General features: G+C 43.0%; 4 protein-coding genes across 15 annotated transcripts in view; 3 read left to right on the forward strand and 1 right to left on the reverse strand.

Annotated features, from left to right (window-relative positions):
* The window catches only part of LOC128260104 (E3 ubiquitin-protein ligase TRIP12), a 29,031-nt gene extending 21,953 nt beyond the window's left edge, over nucleotides 1-7,078 (forward strand). For all 11 annotated transcript variants that reach the window (XM_052992929.1, XM_052992838.1, XM_052992846.1 and 8 more), the window contains 5 exons: nucleotides 93-1,078; nucleotides 1,628-3,499; nucleotides 3,564-3,752; nucleotides 4,661-4,862; nucleotides 5,062-7,078. In XM_052992929.1, coding sequence (XP_052848889.1) covers nucleotides 93-1,078; nucleotides 1,628-3,499; nucleotides 3,564-3,752; nucleotides 4,661-4,862; nucleotides 5,062-5,522 — 3,710 coding nt within the window. In that variant the 3' untranslated portion in view covers nucleotides 5,523-7,078. The remainder of the gene's footprint in view (nucleotides 1-92; nucleotides 1,079-1,627; nucleotides 3,500-3,563; nucleotides 3,753-4,660; nucleotides 4,863-5,061) is intronic.
* Nucleotides 7,079-8,837: 1,759 nt separating this feature from the next.
* Nucleotides 8,838-14,758, forward strand: LOC128266211 (coiled-coil domain-containing protein 39). Its single transcript, XM_053002561.1, has 4 exons — nucleotides 8,838-9,250; nucleotides 9,310-9,457; nucleotides 10,257-12,065; nucleotides 13,935-14,758. Exons 1-4 carry the CDS (start codon nucleotides 8,999-9,001, stop codon nucleotides 14,621-14,623), a joined length of 2,898 nt encoding a protein of 965 aa, XP_052858521.1. The 5' UTR covers nucleotides 8,838-8,998; the 3' UTR covers nucleotides 14,624-14,758.
* A 1,279-nt stretch (nucleotides 14,759-16,037) lies between these two features.
* LOC128261253 (zinc finger protein 48) lies at nucleotides 16,038-20,524 on the forward strand. Of its 2 annotated transcripts, none has more exons than XM_052994858.1 (3): nucleotides 16,038-16,747; nucleotides 17,511-18,089; nucleotides 19,435-19,690. In XM_052994858.1, the coding sequence occupies exons 1-3, from the start codon at nucleotides 16,298-16,300 to the stop codon at nucleotides 19,540-19,542; spliced, it is 1,137 nt and encodes a 378-aa protein (XP_052850818.1). In that variant the 5' UTR covers nucleotides 16,038-16,297; the 3' UTR covers nucleotides 19,543-19,690. The 2 variants fall into 2 exon arrangements, with proteins under 2 accessions (XP_052850818.1, XP_052850810.1); XM_052994850.1 differs by having other exon boundaries at nucleotides 16,040-16,747; nucleotides 17,511-18,096; nucleotides 19,435-20,524.
* Nucleotides 20,104-23,139, reverse strand: LOC128261244 (RNA polymerase II-associated factor 1 homolog). Its single transcript, XM_052994838.1, is given in 4 exon segments — nucleotides 20,104-21,123; nucleotides 21,924-22,528; nucleotides 22,531-22,889; nucleotides 22,940-23,139. Coding segments are annotated over 4 exon segments (1,614 nt in total). The 5' UTR covers nucleotides 23,014-23,139; the 3' UTR covers nucleotides 20,104-20,547.
* Between the last annotated feature and the right edge of the window lie 339 nt (nucleotides 23,140-23,478).

The following is a 23,478-nucleotide window of genomic DNA, read 5'->3' on the forward strand; positions in this document are numbered from 1 at the left end:
ATTTCATGAGCTTGAGTTCGAGTTCGAACTCAACTATATTTGCCACATTGTTTTGCATACACCTCCTAATCATGATGCTATTTCTGTTTAAGGTTTGGGTAGCGGCACTGGGGGCAGGAGTACGCCCAGTTCGGGCAGTGGTTCTGGAAGCTCCAAGTCTCGCTTTAATGCCGGAAACTCGACCAACGCCGGATCGAGCAAATCCTCGTTCCTGGCTTCGCTCAATCCGGCACGCTGGGGCCGCCAGACCGCCCATCATCATCACCACCACCAGCAGTCGCAGCAGCAGCATCACGGCCTTTCCAAAGACTCCGGCAACGCCAACTCAAGTGGGTCTGGCTCTGGAGCTGGCTTGGCTTACACGGTGACCCAACACGGCGCTAGTAGTGGATCTGGAGGACTGAACGCAGCAGCCGTTGCTGCAAGCATCAGCAAGAGCATCTCCCACGCCAATCTCCTAGCGGCGGCCAACAGGGAAAGGGCACGTCAGTGGGTGCGAGAACAGGCTGTGGACTTTGTCAAGCGCTACACCGAGCAGGAGGCCAGGCGGAGCAAGGCTGCCTCGGAGAGTGGAGCCACCCAGAGCGGAAGTAGCGGAGTGGGACTCTCATCGACGGGCAGTACTCCACTGTCCACTGCGGGCAGCACCAACGTCTTGGAGCGTTTGTCCAGCATTCTGTTTAAGCTCAACGGCAGCTACCACGACTGCCTGGACGCTCTCCTCGAGCTAAAGACCATCCTCCTGGAGAGTGACATCTCTCCGTTCGAGGTGAACCATTCGGGCCTGATCAAGGCCATGCTCAACTACATGACCAGCGAGTCGGGACTGGTGGAGCGGGATGCGCGCCTGCGCAGCTTCATGCACGTGTTTGCCGGCCTGCCACTGGAGCCCCTGCTCCAAAACGTCGGCCAGATGCCGAACATCGAGCCACTGGCGTTCGGCGCCTTCGTGGCCAAGTTGAACGGCTGCGTCACGCAACTCGAACAGTTTCCAGTCAAGGTGCACGACTTTCCCGCCGGTCCTGGTGGCAGGTCCAATCAGAGTGCGCTGCGGTTCTTCAACACGCACCAGCTGAAGGTAAGTAGATGGCAATCGAAATCGATCCATAAACGATATGGCTCTTTTGATGGTATTCGTAGGCTTTAGTTTCAGTTACGGATTAAAACCGAAATAATTATCGGTTTCGGTTACTCTTACAAACAATAAAACAATTTCGATTTCGGTTTTGGTAAAAATTTGGTATTATTATTATTACGGTACTGCAACCAGTTAAAAATAAATATTTCTAACATTATAAATATCTAATTATTATTGCTAACAATTAATGAATTGAGCGAAGTTTTTAGAAGCTTTGCATTAGTGTACTTCTACTTATTTACTTATGGACGCTTAACAACTTCATTTAAAAAAATAAAACTAAGTACACTAACTTAACTTTGGTCGAGGCTTCTTTGTATCAATGAACATAAAACCTTTTTCGATTTTCTTCTTTTCTTTTCAATGATATGTATTGTGAATATAATCCTCTTACAGGAAAGCATTTGCAGGATCTTACATTTATTTTCCTTCTTCCTTTATTTTTGACATCCAACTAAATGCATATTTTTAATTGCTTTTGTTCTCCAGTGCAACCTGCAGCGTCATCCGCAGTGCAGCAATCTGCGCCAGTGGAAGGGCGGCACTGTGAAGATCGACCCGCTGGCCATGGTCCAGGCCATTGAGCGGTACCTGGTGGTGCGCGGCTACGGCGGCATCCGGGCGGACTCGGACGACGACAGCGAAGAAGATATGGACGACAACGTGGCAGCTGTGGTGATGACCCAGGCGGGATTCAAGCACAAGCTGCAGTTCACGATCGGGGACCACGTGTTGCCCTACAACATGACCGTCTACCAGGCGGTCAAGCAGTTCTCGCCGCTGGTCAGTGAGCAGCCGGAGACGGACAACGAATCGGAGACGCTGTTGGGAAACGCCAGCATATGGGTGCAGCAGCACACCATTTACTATCGTCCCGTGGAGGAGGAAGTTGCTTCGGGAGCGGCTGCGGGAGCAGCCTCCAGCAGCAGCTCGTGTAGCAGCGGTGTTCAAAAGCAGCACAGCTCCTCCAGTTCGGCCTCCAGCTATGCGAACGCCTCATCGTCGTGCTCCTCATCCTCGGGAGTGGCCAGCGGTGGAGGGTCCTCCTCGAAGAAGGCCCACAAGTCCAGCAGCAAGTTCATGCGCAAGAAGACGGAACTGTGGCACGAGGGCATAGCTCCTGGAGTCATGTCGGCTCTAAAGCCCTTCCTCTGCAGCTCGCTGCCAGCTGATGTGGTGACCGTGCAAGATTCCTCGCTGGATGCATTGTGTATGCTGCGAGTGATCCACGCTCTCAATCGCCACTGGGAGCATCTGTATGGGTGTGTGGTGCGCCAGAACATCATTCCCCAGTCGGAGTTTGTGCACCCGAAGATCACGGCCAAGGCAAACCGCCAGCTGCAAGATCCGCTCGTCATCATGACTGGCAACCTGCCGCAATGGCTGCCACAGATAGGCATGGCCTGTCCGTTCCTGTTCCCCTTTGAAACGCGACACCTGCTCTTCTACGCCACCAGCTTCGATCGGGATCGCGCTCTGCAGCGTTTGCTGGACACCACGCCCGACCTCAACGCCGCGGAGTCTTCAGAACGCGTTGCTCCGCGGCTTGATCGCCGCAAGCGTGCAATTTCCCGGACGGAGATCCTCAAGCAGGCCGAGCACATCCTGCAGGACTTTGGGCACTCCAAGGCCTTGCTGGAGATTCAGTATGAGAATGAAGTCGGTACGGGACTGGGACCTACGCTGGAATTCTACGCGTTGGTCTCTGCTGAGCTGCAGCGCACGGATCTGGGCCTCTGGAACGGAAGCGACAGCTACAAACAGAACTCGGTGACCATTGTGGATGTGGTGAAGGCCAACAGTGCAGTGCTGCACATTGAGGATGCCCTCGAGGCAACCACCATGGACCAGAGTCCTCCGGCAACGGGAGATGCGTCGCTTGTCAGCAGCACTACCACCACGACGACAACAACCACGCAGCAGCAGCAGCAGCAGCAGCAGCAGCTTCATCCACCCACCCGCTCCAGCAGCCGCTCGCATGTTTTGCGCAGTGGAGCTGGCCAACAGCAGATGTCGCAGCCAGTGGAGCACAGCTCCTCCAGCGCCGGCGCCAATGAGAACGCTTTAAATATGATTATCGCACAGCAATTCAGTGATATTAACTCTGCTGATCCGGCAGCATCTGATAATCCCAGCAGCACAACCACCACAACCAGTGTGGTGGAGCAGAACACCACCACGAATCACTCCGGCACCACGACGACCACGACCACAACCATGATGAGTTATGTGCATGCGGTGCACGGCCTGTTCCCCCTGCCTCTGGGTAAATCCTCGAAACTTCCGCAGATGACCAAGGCCAAGGCCAAGTTCAAGTTCTTGGGCAAGTTTATGGCCAAGGCGGTAATGGACAGTCGCATGGTACGAGTCCTTCTTTTGAATTCTTAAAGAGTGTTCACTGATTAACCTTACCTCTCCGTTTCAGTTGGACTTGCCCTTCTCGTTGCCTTTCTACCGCTGGCTGGTCAGCGAAGAGCACTCGATTGGCCTGGCCGATCTGATGCGTGTGGCCCCCGAGGTGCAAAACACTCTGGTTCGTCTGCAGGATATGGTACGCCAGCGGGAGTACATTCTTTCCGATCCAAACATCGATGCTATGGAGAAGACAGAGAAGGTGAGTAAATTATACAAATATCGATAGTTTTAATTTTAAACATTTCCTACCCTATAAAGAATATATATATCACTATATGGTCGAGAGTCGAACTAGTCTCTCAGTTTAAAAGCTATCTGCTCGAAATTTTTCCAAATGTTGCCTTTTTGTTGCAGGTAGAATATAAGTCGGCACAAGCCGGATCGAAAAACTTTAGCATACAGCTCCCATATTAAGGGGCTATACCAGGGTAATCCACGAAATAATAGGCAATTTTTAGATTGTTTTTAAGAAAGTACCCAATAGAATGTTTTGAAATTTTTTTTAAGATTTTTTGTTTTGCAAAAACATTCAGAAATGAGGGGCTAAAATCAAAAAATTTAAAAAGCTTATGAAAGTTAAATATATCTCCTCTACAATGACCTACAATCTTTAAAACGTATTTAAAAACGATCTTTAAAACAAATTGGAATCAGTTTGAACAAAAAAAAAAAATCGTTTTTTGGGGTGAAAAAAGGATTTTTTGAATTCCGCCAAATAGACAATTTTTACCCAAAACGGATCTCTTAGTGATGCTGGACAGCAACATATAAACGTTATATACTTCTTTGCGCCCAAAGTTGTAATACCTTTCGCTAGAGTGTTCTAATTTATTCCAGGGACTATATAAACTCGAGCCATAAACATACAAGAATGAGCAACTCGCAAATAAATTTTAATACTTACATTTGTGGAAAAAGTATAGTTTGCTTTAAAAAAAAAAACACATAATAATTAGTTAAACTATTGGTACACAAAATGTCTGACATAAATAGAAACTTATTTTGAAATAAAGTCGATACAGCTACTAAATTAGAGAGATTAAAGCAGTGTTAACTCTTACTTTCGAAATTTTCTTTTGTAATTAAAAATGATATTTTCTTCTCTAGATCGAACAGCTGGACCTGGATGGTTGTCCCATCGCAGACCTGGGCCTGGATTTCGTGCTGCCCGGACATGCCAACATCGAGTTGTGTCGTGGCGGTCGCGATACACCAGTTACTGTCCACAACCTTCACCAGTACATCTCGCTTGTGACCTACTGGTTCCTCATTGAGGGTGTCCAGAAGCAGTTCGAGGCGCTGCGTGAGGGTAAGTCAAATCACAAATCAAATAACGAGATGCCTTTAAAACCAGCCAATTATTTGAACTCAATAATTCATTTTTTTACTCGTTTTATTATAAAACTGGTAAAAGGCTTATTAGATTATTAATCTTAATAAATAACTGGCAATTTATGTTCGTATTTTATTTTCACTGATGAATAAAACTGTCTGTGTTTCCATAATAGGTTTCGATTCCGTCTTCCCGATTCAGCGTCTGCGCATGTTTTATCCAGAGGAGCTGGAGTGCGTGTTCTGCGGATCGGCCAGCGAGCAGCAACAACAGCGCTGGGAAGCCAAGATGCTGCAGGAAAGCTGCCGCACGGATCACGGATTCCACCAGGAGTCGCAGGCCATCCAATATCTGTACGAAATCCTGGCTTCGTATAATCGCGACGAGCAGCGCGCCTTTTTGCAGTTCGTGACGGGATCGCCGCGTTTGCCGACTGGCGGATTCAAGGCCCTGACGCCGCCACTGACTATTGTGCGCAAGACGCTGGACGGAAACCAAAACCCCAATGATTACCTACCATCTGTGATGACCTGTGTCAACTATCTGAAGTTGCCCGACTATTCAAGTCGCGATGTGATGCGGCAGAAACTGAAAGTGGCCGCCAACGAGGGCAGTATGTCCTTCCACCTCTCGTAAGCAGGCAACGGAGAAAAAAACCCCTCTTCCCATTAAAACAAAACCTGCAACTACACAAATGGGAACTAAAGAACACTATGTGGGATATATTCAGACGGCTATAGTTGAAGCGCTACCAAACCGCTAGAGCATGGTTTAACTGGATGCATCTTATTTGTTTGTTTTTCTTACGAAAGTTACTTTCGCTGCGCGCGCTTCTTCCAGCACCTTCACTTACTTTTCCCTCTTGGCAAGCGCGCGCCCTGCTAAATTTCAATATAAATATATAATTCAAATATATTTTAATACCGAGTTTTGCAAAAAAAAAAAAAAAGAAAACATAAGAAAAGAAATGGACAAGAATGCCCAAGGAGGTGAAGTCATGATGGAATCTAATGATTGAAACACCCTCTCCCATAAAATGTTACCTTAAATAAATTGAATAGTAAAAAATTGATTGTTCAATTCCCGATCATTTGTCCACCCGAACGCACAGGATGGTAAATTGTCAACCTGAGCCTGGCGTTCTAGTTAAATTTGTTTTAGTTTGCTTTTCTCCCATTCTTATTACTCTCATGCTAATTTTAATATTTACTGTAATCAAATAATTATTTTATTAAGTTTTTTTTATTTGTTATGTTGAACATTTTTCTCTGGCGTTTAAATATGAGTTTAATTAATTTGTAAGCATAAAATGTGCATAAACGCTTATTAGTAACAAAAATGATTTAAAGTAGTATGAGAAGGAGTAACTGGAGCATTGGAGGTCAACGAGTAGTCCTTCCAGGAAAGAGGGGGAGTTCATCATTATTTAAATATAGCAACCCAAACAAAATGATCTAAATAAAAAACGCCCACCCTTGAAAGTTACATTTAAAGAATTAATAATAATTAAACATAAATATACCATAATGATCTATATTTCATGCCTACAAGAAAATTTAATGCAAATTCTGCAAGCTGTGTTACAAGAAAAGAGTTAAGGAAAACAAAAGCCATCATTAGGTGGGTGTATGTTTAATTTGAAAAAAAAAGAAAATGAATTAAGGGAAAATGGATGAAATGAAGTTAGTTTTTAGTGCATCCCTCTAACATAAACTATGCAAACATATATAAAAATATATTATCTTTAAACTGTAACATTACATAACTTTATTGTACTTGAAGCATATACATAAATTTTGTGTTGACTAACAGAAAACGAACAGAATGCTAATAAATAAATCAAATACAAATGGATTAACATAAAAACCGAAAAGCGAAATCGATCTTACATTAAAACTAGATACAAATCTTTGCAGTACTGAAAACGGATTACTGACATGTGGTATATATACATATAACTATAAAATCATTTATATAAATAATATAATTATACTTAACTGGAAACAATGGCATCTCTTGAGATGCTGGTCAAGTTAAAACATAAAAATTATAGAATTAAATTATCAAATAACAATAATATTACATAATATCTATGTAGTTACAACAAAAATATTTGCTCTATGATAACGACAAGAAAATAAAACAAACAAACCAAGAAGCAAACAAATAAAGCAAAAAGATTATATGAAAAATTAAGTGGACTATTTTTTACTTAAACTTGAATTGGAATCCCCAGTACATGTTGCCGGTCCTCAATGAGAAGTGCTAAAGTTTCCTTTGAAGTGTGCACTATCTATTTATCTGTGAACTTGCATATTGTTTACTGGGCTTGTTAGTGACCTTGTCCTAAAAGGTCTTGCTCTGTGTGCCCCCCCTTGAATTGGTTTTTACCAGATCATGTTTAAGTTCTGGCTACATTATAAGTTTATTGGATAATAAATTGTGCACTTGAGCCGTAAATGCATACAGGGAGTACGCATTATTACTTAAAAGCAACAACAACATTTAAAAAATCGTTAAATATCGAATTAGGGCTATTATTCGAATATTGATGGTATTCGTTAGCATAAATAATTTAGAAATACTTCGGTCATTAAAATTGCGTCGGTCACATACACAACCTTGTACTTTTTGACGATGTCCTCCTTGTGGTTAACAATCTCATCGTTATTGATTACGTTTGCAGCCGTTATTCGTCAGGATTGTGAATTTTAGCTTCTCCTTGATTATCCTGTTTTTTTTTTTGGGTGACACTGGTGATCCTGCTTGGAGTCCTTGCAAATGACCTTGTGATCCTGAAAAATGTCATTGTAGTTCTACGAGTTTTCCTGGTCTAAGAGATGTTGTAGTTAGTAAACATCCTTCATAGTCAAACCTAGTGGGTCAGGCAGATTGCTGATCTTTTGTTCTGGCTGAGACGCCCTTTATATTTATAATGGTCCAGGGAAAGGTGAAAGGTGAATTTCAATATTTCTATTCAAATGCTGTTTCATTCACAAACTATTCCCAAAATCACAAAACTATTAAGTATCAGTCATTGGGTGGTGTAGATATTGTATCACTCAAGTTTACGGTGGACATAAGCTTGAATTTATTATTTGGTTCTTGTACTAGACTTGAGATTATAATTGTCTAGTATGCGTTAGCAACATCAAGTTTGGAGCTCTATTCATTATCATTATCATTATTGATTAATTTCCATTTCCAAGTCAACTTAAAGCCTGGTCCGAGTTTAAGCAAAAGCTTCCTCTTCTAGAATATTCGAAGGGTAAAGGGTTTTTGTGATTGGATACTGCGCTGAGACCCTGTTTGGACCACTTTCTAAATTGATTACCTTACCCTTAGAAACTTCTCGTTTTTCTCTTGTTTGGAAGGAGTCATTAATTATTCCTCACTCACTTATCACATTTATCTCCATGTCAACATGTATTTATAAGGTCACGATGATAAACATTTTTGAGTTTTGATAAATAGCTGAACGATTCAGCCTTGAGAGTGTAATTTATTCTGTTTCTTATTCGTCTCTTCTTGTTAAAATAAATAAACTATTTCGGTTATTTTGGTGGAAAGATTAAAGCAATTTATTAACTTGTTGCAAGTATTTTTTTTGTTAAAACTTAAATAAATTAATATTACCGCTGCACGGTTATAAATAACAATGGTTTCCATACTGACCAAATAATCACATAAATATCCAATTTTTGGCTTAGATTTCAAATATTTTATTAGTTTATAAGTGTTTTACTTGGTTTTTTTTTTTATTAGTTATTCAAATATTATTCCTTCCCATTATTTGCGTTTTCATGTTTGAAAAACACTGTTTTTTGTGACTACATACAAAATATTTTCTTGAAAACTAGTAAGGACAATTTTTGTACTCAAAATGTTTTTTTTTTTTTAGTTTTTTTTTTTTGTTGTTAGCTAGTGTAACAGTAAATCCTGATAGTTGGTATTTCATTCATACACGTTGTCATGGGTGGCAAGATAGCTTTCCTGGTTGTCATTGAAACGAAATAATTCTATTGTCCCACACTCAGTCGAAAAATACAGCCCGGAAAACTAAGAGCTATCCGATTTTCTCTGTCCAGCTGAGAGACTAATCTCATAGCACGATGAACCGCTCCGACGACATGAAGATGGCCTCGCTGGACGACTTCAAGGTGGAAGCGATGGCCTCCATGGGCTGGGCGGTGGACGCGGACATCCCCATGGCGAACGAAGAGAACCTGGCCATCCTGAAGGAGCTGGCTACCTTGAGGGCATTGAAACTAGAGGTCCAGCAGCACATGTATTCGCTGGACGAACGCGAGGAGGCAGTGGAACGGCATAAGCGGAACATTGAGGTCACTATTCAGCAGAATATGGTAAGAAAGCACTGTGGCTATCCTTGCTATACTGGCCCTCATCCGTCATCCGTCCCCAGACGCTGTATAACTCCTTGAAGGACGATGTTATCAAGGAGGCGCACAAAGTGCAACTTGTGATCTTAGAGCGCAACAAGGTTAAGGAGGATCTGCGCAAGAATCAAAAGGAGCTGGAGGAGTATACCGAATACGCCGAGGACACGGAACGTAAGTGGAATTCCTTAAGTAGTTGAGCCTTTAAAAAACTCTGAGAAAATTCCAAAATCAAATGACTTAAGAACAACAACATATAATGATATGATATATGGAATAATGACCTCAAAATTATAAAAATAAACTTAATTATTGGAAAAATTACCTTAAAGTATTTTTAAAGCTATAAATAGCCTTTGTTTTTGAGTGTTATCTGAGTGAAGCTTTAGGAACAACTTCTAGCCATCAAATTTAATAAAATTAAGTTAGTAGAAAATAAATGTTTTCCAATTTTTCCTTTATATACCTCTTACTGATAAATTAAAGCTTTTTGAAAAACTTTATGGGATTGTTAAAAATCCGATAAATATTTTTGAAATAATAAATTTTTTGTAGTAGGATCACACACTCTTAAATCAGAAATATTTCTAATAAAAGTTATTCCGATACCGTTTAATTAAAGTAGAAAAGTTATAGTTTCCGAGATCTTGAAGCTTACATGGATATTAATATATATTTATATATACCCCTTACTGATTAATAAAAACTTGTTGAAAAACTTTATGGGATTTTTAAAAATCTGATAAATATTTTTGAAGTAAAAACATATTTTTTGTAGTAGAATGCACATTCTTTAATCAGAAATATTCCTAATTTAAGTAGTTTTTATACCGTTTAATAAAAGTAGAGAAGTTTTTATTGAAAATACCGAGATCTTGAAGTCACATGGATATCAGATTAGGTTACTTCATTGGGTCGGAAACGCTTCCTTAGTTTAAAGCGGTTACCTTATAATTTATTCTTTCAACGCTAGGAAAGATCTGCCAGAAGAAGCGCGAGATCGATGAGCTGACTTCGCGCATCAAGACGGCCAAGACCACCTTGGTGGAGTGGCAGGAGGCCATGGAGGACGGGAACAAGGGCTACCAATTGATCGAGAAGTACTATCTGGATGACCAGCAGAAGGCCCGGGAGCTGAACACCAAGCGGCAGCTGCTGCAGGCGGACATCGACAAGCGGCGCAAGAAGGTGGTGCTCCTCTACGACGAGCAGATGACGCTGGAGAAGAACCTGGAGCGGACCGCCTGTCTCTACAGGGCTGCGCACGCGGAGCGCCGCCAGATGGTGGACACGTGGAAGAGCGCCGTCAACCTGATGACCCAGCGGGAGCACGACATCCAACGCTGCGAGGTGGAGTGCGCCGATCTCGCCCAGACGGCGCTGCGCACCGCCCTGGTGTACAAGCAGATGGACGACAAGCTGAACGAGGTGATCGAAAACAATCGCCAGGTGGAGATCGGCATCGAGGCGCTGAACGAGGAGACCTCCGACATGAAGAACCAGATCCAGATCCTGGCGGACGCCTCGCTGCTGAAGGAGCGCGAGATCGACGGCCTGCGCCGGGAGCTGGAGAACCTCTCGAACCGGGTGCACCTGCAGCGCATGGAGAACCGCAGTCTGGTGAAGAAGCGCGACGCCAAGGCGCAGGAGATAGAGAACTTCGCCGCCGAGATGGAGAAGATGGATGCCCGGCTAAAGTCCATCCAGGACAAGGCCCTCAACGCGGAGCAGCGGCTCCACATTCTGGACGAGATGATGGAGGCCGAGGAGAGTGCTCTGCGGAAACTGGACAAGGAGCAAGACAAGGTCAACGAGATGCTGTACCGCACCCAGAGGCAGGTGCAGGAGCTGCAGGACGAGGAGAAGGTCCTCACCGTGCAGAACGACTCGCTGAACTCCAATCTGGCGGCCATCAAGCGCAGCCAACAGCAGGTGCAGAACGAGCTGAAGCGCCAGACGGAGATCCACTACAGCCTGTCCTTCAAGTGTCTGGAGGCGGAGCGGCGGTACGCCGAGTGCAAGGGTCTGGCCGACGACCCCGAGGTGGAGGCCACCAACCTGGCCCGGCTGGCCGTCCTGGAGCAGGAGTACGAGAAGCTACAACGCCTCATCGCCACCACGGAGGCGCAGAACAAGAAGCTCAACTACAACATGAACAACCTGGTGGTCCAGTACAACAACGACGAGAAGGAACTCAACATGGTCAGGTTCAAGATCAAGGAGGCGCAGGTCTACTGCGAGGGCACTGTGAAGAGGCTCCGCCAGAACCGCTACGAGAACTCCGAGCTGATAGTGGACCTCAACATGGTCAAGATGCGATGCAGCGACCTCGAGGCGGGCATCGGTGGCTGCGAACAGGGCACCTACGACCTGGAACAGCATCGCTTAGCCTTCCGGCGGGCCATCAAGGACCGCACCGTCGAGCTGCGCAGCCAGGAGGAGGTGCTCCTACTCAAAAAGAAGCACCTGAACGAGGAGCTCAGCACCCTGCGCGCCGATCTTGGTGAGCGCAAGAAGCAGATCGAGGCGATGAAGGCCAGGTTCGAGCTGACCGCCGAACTGCTGGGCAAGAACGAGGACGGGTCCATCATGACCAGCACCCAGCTGAAGGTGGAGAGCGCCCAGGAGCGCCAGATGCTGGCCGACGAGGGCGACGCCCTCAACAAGAAGGTGCTGACGGCCGAAAAGGAACTGGTCGCCCTAGAGAACACGCTGCGCCAGTTCGACAAGTCCAACGACAACTACCGCAAGACTTTCCGATCTGCGGACGAGAACTCGAAGGGTGAGTGGGCGGGGGTGCGGGGAGACTACACTCAAAGAAAGAAATTCAGTTTTTCGGGGTCACTTCAAGTATGAACGGTGTCAAAAGTAGGATAGGATTTGATTCAAGTACAAAAAGAAATATTCAAGTACGAATTATTTAATCCCGAAATTTCGAATTTGAGAATGAACGTCCTCATCCAAGTACTCAAAAGTGCTAGAGGGAAGTACGAAAAAAAAATGGTTAGAGTACAAAAAATGCTTACTGCAAGTATGAAAGTTTCTTAATTTAAGTGGCACGTGAAGTACTTTTTTTCTGCTTTCCAGTTTTTTTCTTTTCTCTTTGATTCCAAATGTATTTGGAGTGACAGGGAGTAATAAACTGATAAGTAAAGAAAACAGAAAAGCAAACTTATTTTGTTTATTTCAAGTCGACCCAATCGGGATTTGGATAGATATATGATATACTTCTGAAGTCAACTAGATAAAAAATTTAAACAAAAGCAGAATCATTTTAAGAACGGAATGTTCTTGTATTAAATTAATAGTTCTTTTTTTTAAATTAAAAGTTTTAATAATTCTGGTATTTTTAACAACCATTATAAGCATTATTAAAGCGAACAATATCATTTCCTCTGAGTGTTAAAAACAATTTTAAAATATTATTATCAAGTACGATCCGTAATTAATCTGTACACGTTCGTCCTTAAAACTTATTATTTGGCCGTTTTTCAATTATTCAAAATTTGACAGATTGCCCTTTTTTACTGCGGGACTTGAATTTTATTGCTTCTCGGTTTTACCGAAAACTATATAACAGTTTAGGATCTATGATCCTTTGCTTTTTCATTATTAGGGTTACTGGGATTTGCAGAGTTTTGCACATAAATGTTTTCCTAAATCGTTTATTTTTTAAATCATAAATGAATAACAGACTTTAAATCGTATGTAAAGGTGAGCACCGAAAACCTATTTTTAGAACAAGTTATAAAAAAAACTCTAAAAGTTACTTGATATTATTGTGACGGGTGAGATACAATATTCGACAGATCTGGTTGTTTAAATTTTCCGTCTGGCTATCGAACAATTTTAAAACAAAAATATTTTCGACTTTAGACCTACCTATATCAAACAATAGATCCTTTTTTAAAAATTTTAAAACAGTTAATTTAAATGAACTAATTTTTGGGAGATTAATAATTGAATGCGTCAAAAAAAAAAAAAACATTTGCTCCATCCAAAGTTTATAAAACCTTGCAGCTATTGCAAAAATTAAATATTCTTTAAAACAACAATATTTTGGTTTTTATGCAATTTTTTTTAAAAAACAGTGAATCTATGATGATTTTCCTCTGAATTATTCGATCTTTCCCATCCATACAAAATCGTTGTCTGATATTAATAAAATTAAAATCGTAATTCTGAAATAGTATAAAAACGTATAGATATATATTTAATCACTTGAAAAACAGAAAAGTTATATTATTTTCATTTATTTTTTCAATTGTTCCTATGGGAGCCATATATACGATAAAGTCCGATCCGGATTGTTCCGACTTACATACAACCTGCAATAAAAAGACAACTTTAGAAAAGTTTCATGCAGAAAGCATTATGGAAACTAAGGGGTGTACAGACGGACATGGCTAGATCGACTCTCCTGGTGATGCTGATCAAGAGTTTATATACTTTAGGGTCTCAAATGTCTGCTTCACTGCGTTGCAAACTTTTGACAGAAATTATAATACCCTCTGCGAGGGTATAAAAATAAATTAAACAATTTGACATAGTATAATATAATGATATCGATGGTCCTGTACTTTTCTTTGAAGCTGACTGAAAACGGTCTGGGTGTCATAAATTGACATATATTTTTCCTTCTTCAACGCAGATCGCGAGCGCGCCGAGTTGGAGCTGAAGGAACTGGAGGCGTCCTACTGCCGCGACCTGGAGGAGCTGAAGGTGCTGCGGTGCAAGGCGCAGAGCTACGACCAGAAGCACGCGGCCCAGCGGGCGGAGGAGGAGGACCTGATCGCCAAGTTGGAGCAGGCGAGGGCGAGGCGCGCGGAGCACGCGGCGGTGCTGGAGAAGATCGAGCGCGAACTGGACGAGCAGCGGCTGAAGCTGGACAGGGCGCAGCGCGAGATCCGGACGCAGATGCGGGAGGTGAGGGCGCGGCCGTACAGCGAGGAGTTCCTGGCGCAATTCGAGCGGGATCTGAACCTGCAGGAGCTGGAGGCGCGCAACACCAAGGCGCTGAACATGCTCATCGACCTGGCCAGCAGCGACGAGTCGGGCACGGAGATAATGCAGTATATCCTGCGGAAGGGCATCAAGTTGCCGATGCATCTGAAGCGCACCCGCAGCTGTGTGTCCTGGAACAGCAGCTCCTCGGCCAAGTCCTCGCAGGATGCCGGCTCCTACATCAGCGCCAAGGGGAAGACCTTCCTCGGGGCGGGAACGAGCGCCAGGTCCTCGGCCTCCGACGTGAGCTCCCTCAAGGACGACAGCTCCTCCACCTCTTCCCAGTCCGGCCTCAGCATCATATCGCTTGAGTTGCCCCTGCCGAAGAAAAAATAGTTTAATCTATTTCATATTTATTTTGTTATTATTTTAGCCATTCTATGATCTCAGCCCGCGTACTTTTTGCTTTGGGTTTCACGTGCTCAGTCATCGTACTGTTTACAAATTGACCGTCCAAACGAAACAGCGAATAAAATACGTTCTTAAAGCGGGTCAAAACAAGAGAGCAGCATCGTCAATAAAAATAGCACACAACAAATTCAATGGGGGTAGGGGTAAATGAAAGTGTAAAAGTGTGTATTTTGTGGACCGTGTGTTCAGAGGATCGACTACCGAATACATTTCCAAAAGATACGATTTTTTTAACAACAAAATATTTGAATACACTTTTATAACATTTCTTCAAACCTTTTATTGAATTAGATTACTTTTTAAGTAAAACATTTTACCAACTTTGTAAAGGACCAATATTAATGTATTTACTCTCTAACTTAAGTGGTAAAATTGTAACTTTTCCCAACAACTATAGACTAAATAAGTTCACTCTTTTGAAATCATAAACAACTAAAACATATTTGCACTCAAATAGCATTCATTTTAAACAAATAAAAAGCAGCTAAAGCTCAAACTTAACAAAAACATAATTTCAAAATAATTATGCCTCTTTAAAATGCCATCGGGTGATGGCTATGTAAGCTATTTACTTCAAATATTAATAATCTAAATCTCAAATCTTAAATTTCTAGATTTTAAAGTTTTTGGGATCTTGACGTTCATACGGACAGACAGATCGACGACTGTTGATCTTGATCAAGAATATATATATTTCTTTATGACGTCGAAAACGTTTCCTTCTACTTGTAACATACTTTTCAACGAATACAATTTACCCTTTTACTCTACGAGTAACGCGTATAATTGGCAATAATTGTGAAGTTAGTTACCTGTCCAATGTTTTTTATTGTATTTAAATACTGATGTATTTAAAATTTCTATCACAAATCACTTTACCTAATAAACAAATGTTTTAAGTTTGGTAAACAAACAAATCTAACCCTCTTGAATATGTTTTAAGCAAACCTAACGTGATTTCTTTTAAACCTACTATGCCCCTAAACACACTTCATAAAAAACCAAATAAACTGATATTTCAGATGAATTCTTTGTACCGTCTAAGCCAATTATAGAACCTTTTAGCCATAATGATAGATCGCTGATCTCTTTTAAGTCGCATATATCACAATTGTAGACTGTGCCCCTCGGTGTCGTGCGTTACAAAGACGAGAACGAAGGCTATAAGGCCGTCACTGCACCAAATATCGGCCAAAAATATTTATATATACAATTGCTCAGAGCTATATTTCGAAATGAGGTATCCGCTGGCAGTCAGAGAAAGAGAGTGCCTTTTGGGAGAGATGAGTTTTCGGTGCTACGAGTGTTTTCGAAAGTCATTTTCTCGATTCGACGACCAGCGCCGGGCATTTCATTATTTTTCATTATTTCGTTCAGCTGGCTGGCATCGGTGCCGAGATCTCAGATTGCTGGGCCCAAATGTTTTTCAAAATTTTCACTTGCTGATATTTTAGAAAATTCTGAAAGCGGAAAGACTGAGCTGTGTGAGCTGTCTGGGAATGGACTCCTGAACAGATAGATGTACGCCGACCCAGCAGAAGGAATATCCAATTAAAAGGTGAACAATTTGCGTAAGATTCGATTGAGTGCCCCAGCGGAATGTGTTCCACCTCGGTGCTGTGTCCGCTGTGCGCGGTGCCCAGTTTCGGCAGTATCGACGCACTGCAGCAGCGCCTGATCAAGGCGGCCAACGGGCCACTGGCCTGTCCCTTCGCCAACTGCAAGGAGCTCTTCCTGGGACTCGACAAGCTCACCATACACCTGTTTTCGCACACCAGTCTGATGAGCCAGAGCGCCTCAGCTATGACGACGCCGGTCATCATCCAGCCAGTTCCTCCTCTGGTGGCCGTTTCTGCCCCCAAAAGAAGGGTCAAACGAGCCAAGTCCGTGGCGCCGTCGCCACCACCTGTGCCCCAAACCCCTCCCGCCAGTTGCGACATCTGCGAGTTCAGTTTCCGGAACAGCGAGCTTAGGGACATGCACATCCGGTTGGTGCACGAAAACGCGGAGGGAGAGCAGCAGGCAAAGCAGCCAGAACAGGAGGAGCCGGTAATGTACACATATCAATATCAAATTCGTATCATATGGGCTATAGATTTTTACAAAGCAGGCACGGATATTAGAAAAGAAAGAAAATCCATTATAACTTGTATCAAAAAGTTAAGGAATTGACTGAACTTCTTATGGCAATGAGACGTTATCTCCATGTGGGTAATTCTCCAGAAAGTCAGTCATAACAATCAAAGTCTATCTATTAAATATAACTATTATAAGCAAATTCATAGCATATTTTGAAATAGTTCAATTGAAAGTCAGCTTTGTTTTTAACATTTCTATTGAAATGTCGCGTGGAATCCTTAAAATTCAATTAAAAAAAACTACTTAATATTTTAAGGTCAAACTAAAAAAATTGTAAAGAACGATCAACACATAACGTTTTAAAATGAATTTTATTAAAAGCTTCGAACACGTTTTTGAATAAATCGCAGATTTGTTGATTACCTCGAAAATCAACAATTGCCAAACTCAATATTATCACCAATTTTCAGGTATTTAGACGTTAGAGAATTACCAATATAATCAACCTATATTATATCACTTTTTAAAAGAGTTAAAAGCAACAGAAAATTCCTGCCTTTAAATTAACTCAATTAAATAGCGATATTAACATAAATAATAGTTTGTTAAATTGTATTGTATAATTGATGTGGCTTATTGAAAATCCAATTTCCTAATAGATATTTGTAATGCCCAACACTGAACACTAAACGCCAAGTTCCAATTTTATAACGAATGTGTCTTCTTTGTAAAGGACCAGGAGCCATACAAGTGCCATCTCTGCTCCAAGACGTTTCGCATGAAGGGCTCCCTGCGAATCCACCTGAAGGTAGTGCACATGATGGGTGTTCCCTGCTCCAACCCCAGCCCCGTGACGACCACCATTGCGGTCAGTCCCTCGCCCAAGCTGAGCATCTGCGACCGCATCCGGCACAAGGAGGCGGGAGCCATGGGCAGTGGCCACAACTCCTCGTCCACCAGCTCCCAGCCCTATGCCTTGAGTGGGGCCATCAGCATGCTCCAGCAGTCCCCCAACTCACCGGATTCGGGCGGTGCCACGCCCAAGCTGTGGGAGTGCGACGTGTGCACCAAGTCCTTCACCACCAAGTACTTCCTGAAGAAGCACAAGCGGCTGCACACCGGCGAGATGCCGTACACCTGCGAGATCTGCGCCAGGACCTTCACCTTCCAGCAGTCGTACCACAAGCATTTGCTCTACCACAGCGAGGTGAAGCCCCACGTCTGCATCGTCTGTGGCCGGGCCTTCAAGGAGCTATCCACGCTGCACAACCACCAGAGGATCCACAGCGGGGAAAAGCCCTTCAAGTGCGAGGTGTGCGGTGGGTATCGAACTTACCTTAATTCGTTATACGCATTTCAGTTTTATGCAACAAATTACTCGTAGGATAGTAGGGTTTATCTTTTTTCAAATATCAGTTTTATCATTAGTTAGTTGAGTGTCTCGAAAAGTAAATAGTATGATTAACACGCAATCATTTGTCAACTCCATTAGGGCCAATTTCTCGATCTCATGTTACGGATTTAGTTTCACAAATTTCAGAGGAGTATAGATGAAGTCAAACTGTTAGGAAAACAAATGGTTTTAAGCGACTACCAATCTTTTGCCACTTAATTTGATATGGAAAAGTATATGTTTTCGGAACAGAAATTGAACTTAAAAGAACCTAAAGAAAATGTACGTTTCCGGCTGTCCAGATGCATATTTACTACTTTTACTTACTGTCTTCTACAATATTGACTTACTACTATATCAAACTATTTAAAAAGTTATTTTAAAGCAAATTGCGTGTTGCGTCTTAAGCTAAATCTCATGCTAGCAGGAAGATCGTTATAATAACGCAGACTCCTGTTAATAGGCTTATTTAAGGTATAGTTGTCCGAAAACCTACATGGTACCCAAAAGTATATTTTGGAGAGCAGTCTAAGCAGATCTTTCAGAAAAAGTAATTCCTGAATTTTTAAAGAGGCTTGAGGCTGGATAGATGACAAACATTTCACTGACTTAAGTTGTATGTAATTTAAATGTTTAAATTTGATATTAATTAATACATCTCATTTTGACGGGGCAGAACCTGCGTATATAATGAATACGTTCTTGAGACTTTTATGCACTTGCATTACACCTACTCTCCATTTACAACTCCTTAGGAAACCAAAGGAAAATATATTTAAGAACAATGACACAATAGATTCCCTTTCAAATTCCACATTATCAAACATATTTAATATTCTATAACTCAAAATAAACTATACCATCATATAAAATCTAAATCTTCTTAGATTACCACAAGCAGACATTATTATAATATACAATATAATAATGTATTTTTTGTATAGCCTGAGTTGAAGGCCCTAGCTGCCATAGTCTAATTTTTGTTTGCTAATTAGTAATTTTAATTACTGTTAGCTATTAATAAATGAATAAAATAAAAGTCTGATTAAAATAAATTGGCCTCAGTCACTGATCGAATAGATCTGAAAAGTTTGAGGTCGACACTGTAATTTTATAAGGAATACCAAAAATCATTGCTTTAAACTATGAACAGGTGAATACTGACCGCGATCCAGATATGATTCATTCCGATCAAGTTGTGATGAAGATATATTATGATACAACCTCTCTCTCTAACTTATCTATACATCGGCTTCGTCCACAGGCAAGTGCTTCCGGCAGCGGGTCTCCTTCCTGGTCCACACCCGCATCCACACGGGGGTTATGCCGTACAAGTGCGAGCTCTGCCAGAAGACGTTCAGGTACAAGGTGAGCCAACGCACGCATCGCTGTCCCACCGAGGACGCCCAGACGCCGGAGCAGTTGATCAAGGCCTTCCTGGAGGGCAGCGAGTCGCCCACTCAGCCCTCGCCGGCCAGCGCCGAAATAGCTGCCATCACCAGCGGATCGATGGCCGATCCGGAGCAGGAGGCCCTTCTATCGCAGTCCATCGACGACATTGTGGTGGAGCAGTGCCAGAAGCTGGGCATTTGCGGCGTGGGCCCACAGCAGCCGGGCCAACTCCTATCCCTGCAGCCGGTTGCCGTGGTGCACTTCACCGGCAACGGCTCCCCAGTGCAGCAGCTCCAGAACCTGAGACTCTACTCGCCCCAGCAGACAGAGCTGCCCAGTTCCGACGGCGAGGTCTTCCAGCGATTTCTGATGGACGCGACGTAGCTGGAACAGGGATATACATTTACTTATTTACTTACATATCGTTTAATATACGGGCCTCATACGGATATACCAAATAACACTTAGGATTCGCAATGTTTATGCAATGCTAACAAAAACAATTTATAGTAATTAAAAATAATCTTTTTTTTTTCCTAAGTTCCCTATTTTTAATATCTTGTGCTTTCAAGTGTAAAAGTGCAATATCATTGAAATCAATAAATGGTCATATTGTTATTAAATTTCTAAAAATTCGAATTAAAGAGCAATAATTGTATGGAATATTTTCGATTAAAGAGTATTACTTGGTTACCGTATAGAGCCCGAGATTGTGCGCCCAAGTATAATTCGGAACAGACCCGACTTGGTTGGAATGCACTTGTCTATTTAAAATGTTTTTTATTTTGAAATTTCGTTTTACTCTACACCTGAACCGAATTTGACTGGAGACGTGACCCAGCTGGAATTGGTCATTGCTACCGCAAGCAAATATGCAGTTACAAGCTTACTTTTAATTTCAAATCAATTAACATGTCAATGTCCAACTGTTTTTGTTTGAATACAATCTTATTTATTATAAATCGCTATTTATTGAATTTATTCATTATTCTGAGCCGCTTCCAGAACTGGATCCGGAACCGGAGGGCGATCCACTGCGCGAGCGGCTGGGCGATCGAGATCCAGAGCCAGATCTGGATCCCGAACGGGATCGTGATCCGGACTTGGAGCGAGAACGGGAGCGCGAGCCGGACTTTGAACGGGATCGGGACCGTGTGCCCGATCTCGACCTAGATCCCGACTTCTGGGATCCTGCCGGAGAATTGGAGCGTGATCGCGAGCCGCTTCCCGATCGGGAGCCAGATTTTGAGCGGCTGCTGGCCCGCGATCCGGACCCGGAGCCCGATCCGGAACTGGATCCGCTGCGACTGCGAGTCCGGGAGCGGGACTGTCGGTCGCGGGCCACTTGGGCCGGCGAATCGCCACCATCTGCTGCCTGGGCACCACCCGCAGCATCTTCCCCCGTCTTCTCCGTCTCTCCCATGACCTGGGTCGGCTCCTCGTCCTCTTCCAACTCTTCTTCGATCTCCTCCTCCTCTTCCTCGCCAGGAACCTCCAGCTGGCGCTCGCGATAGCGCTGCATGCGATGCTCCATGCCGTCCAACGGACGATGCTTGACAACCTGAAGAAAAATAATAATAATAAAAGTATATTAATAAGTGAGAAATGGAAAGGCAGAAATACTGTTTTACATTTACTGGAGATTTAGCTTTCTGTTAAGGAATACATGGCCATAAACTTTATTCAATCCGTTGAGGCATTATAAAACTTAAAAATCTGTTTAAAAACCACAGTATTTTGACACCCTTAGCCACAAATCAAATTTTGGAGTTTTAAGTGCTTTCCTAAATATTAGTTTAAATGCTAGTTTTTTTTTAATGTATAAGATTTGTCTTTTTAGATATATTTATGTTATGAGACGGTTTTAAAATCAATATATTTCAGCAAACTATATTTTTTCGACTGGATTTCACACATCTAAGGAACTACTTGAACAGTGTAAGATTTAAAGAATGAGTCGTTAAATGTTTGCGGTAAAATTTTGAAAAGGCGGATTTCAATGTCTCTTCTTTTTGTGTGTTTTGGCGTTAAGTTGCTTCTTGATTTACCTTAAATCTAATACTAAGTTGCAAAAATAAGCTAAGTTCTTAATCAACTTGACCCTAAAATTGATGTTAGTTCTTATTACTTATTCGTGACTATAAAAATGAAGCTTTAAATTGTATTAACTTGTTTCTGAATTAAGAAAATTTAGATAGTAACTGTTTCGATTCTTGTACATTTCCGTTATGAAACTAAACACAAAATAAATAACTTAACTTTACAGCTAGTAACGTGCTGATGTATGAACATTAAAAGCGATTATTCAAAGACGAATTGAAAAAGAAGGGCTTATAAAGCGATAAATGACTTTAAACTTACCAGCTTGGTATTGTTTGGTTGCTGGCCGACCTTGACGCGACGCTTGTTGAGGCGCACCCGCGTCTCCAGCTCGTTGTAGTAGATGCCGTCCGGCCGCATCACGAAGAAGTAGTTCTCCTCGTAGCCCTTGGAGGCCTTGGTCTTCACGTTCCAGTTGTACTCGCGCGCGATCTTGTACTCGTACTCCTCCTCCTCCTTGTACAGTTCGCCCGCGACGAAGTCGGTGCGACGCTTCTCCAGCGTCTGCTCCGTGGGCAGGAAGTAGGCGACAAACTGCTCGCCGCTCTCGTCCATCACACCGCGGATCATGGCCTGCGACATCTCCTCCAGCTGGGCGGGCACGTTCTTGCCCACGGGGGCCGGGTCGCTGTCGAAGATGACCTGGGCGCAGGGGTACTTCCAGTTGGTGAAGTCGGGGAAGATGGGCAGCACCTCCACGGGCACCACGTTGGGCTTGGAGTAGTGCTTGGTGATCTCGCTCTTGGTGTCGCTGAAGGTCTTCTCGATGGCCTTGATCTGGGCCTCGCGGTCCAGGTAGAGCGTCTCCTCCCTGAGCGACTTCTTGACGTTGTAGCCCACCTTGGCCTCGATGTTCTCCAGGTTTGGGGCTGGAAGCGCGTCTGCTCCGTGGAGATGTACTCGGATTTGCGCAGCCAGGACACGGTCCTCGAGTGCTGGCGTGATCGCACCGAATCCGTGGGCGTCAGGGTCTCCTCCTCCAGTAGTTTTTCGTCGGCGGGGTCCAGCAGCGTCATGGAGTCGGCCTGGTAGAGCTCCCGGTTGATCAGGTCCACCGTCACTCCCAAATCGTGCTCCGTCAGCACATCGTACTTGAAGTTCCGCTCCAGCGACGTGGGATTGTACTGCACGAAGCGGTGGCTGTCGAAGGGGTACTGCAGGAACTTGAGGTCGAAGGGTATGTCCGGCAGGTTGTTTCCATATTTAACGCGGCAGATGATCTCCGACCTGCAAGGGAAAAGTGAGTTTGGCGTCTGATTCGCTTATTTTCCACTTACTTGCGCTCCGTTTGCCGCTGTGGTCGCTTTTCGGCGGCACTGTTGACCGCCGAATTGTTGATCGTCGGCGGCATTGCTGCTTCTAACTAATAACTCCCCTTAAGTCCTTTGTTTTTATCGCGTTGATTCCATTTACTGGTAAAAGTTAACAATCTTCACATTTGCGCTGTCCAGTGTGACCGCGCTTGACCGGTAAAAAAATCCATCCCCAGCACCAAAATATACCACATATACCATTGTTTTCAAAAATACTTTTAAATACCATTCACTGAATACAATTAAAATACTAAGGGTATATGACACAAAAAAAAAGCAAATTTTAAAATTTTATATTTTAATTTTCACGAAGTTGTACATGAATTATGATATTGTTTATTACTCTGGCAATTAAGTCTGGTTGTAGAAAAAAGTAAAAAGAAACATCTTTTATCCTAATAATTAACTTTTCTTCAATTTGAAGTCAAATTATGCTATTTTTATTGGCGAAAACAATATAACATTTAATCAAGTAGTATCTAGCTAATTTAAATACAAAACAA

This window comes from Drosophila gunungcola, chromosome 3R, assembly GCF_025200985.1.
Source record: "Drosophila gunungcola strain Sukarami chromosome 3R, Dgunungcola_SK_2, whole genome shotgun sequence".
NCBI lineage: Eukaryota > Metazoa > Arthropoda > Insecta > Diptera > Drosophilidae > Drosophila > Drosophila gunungcola.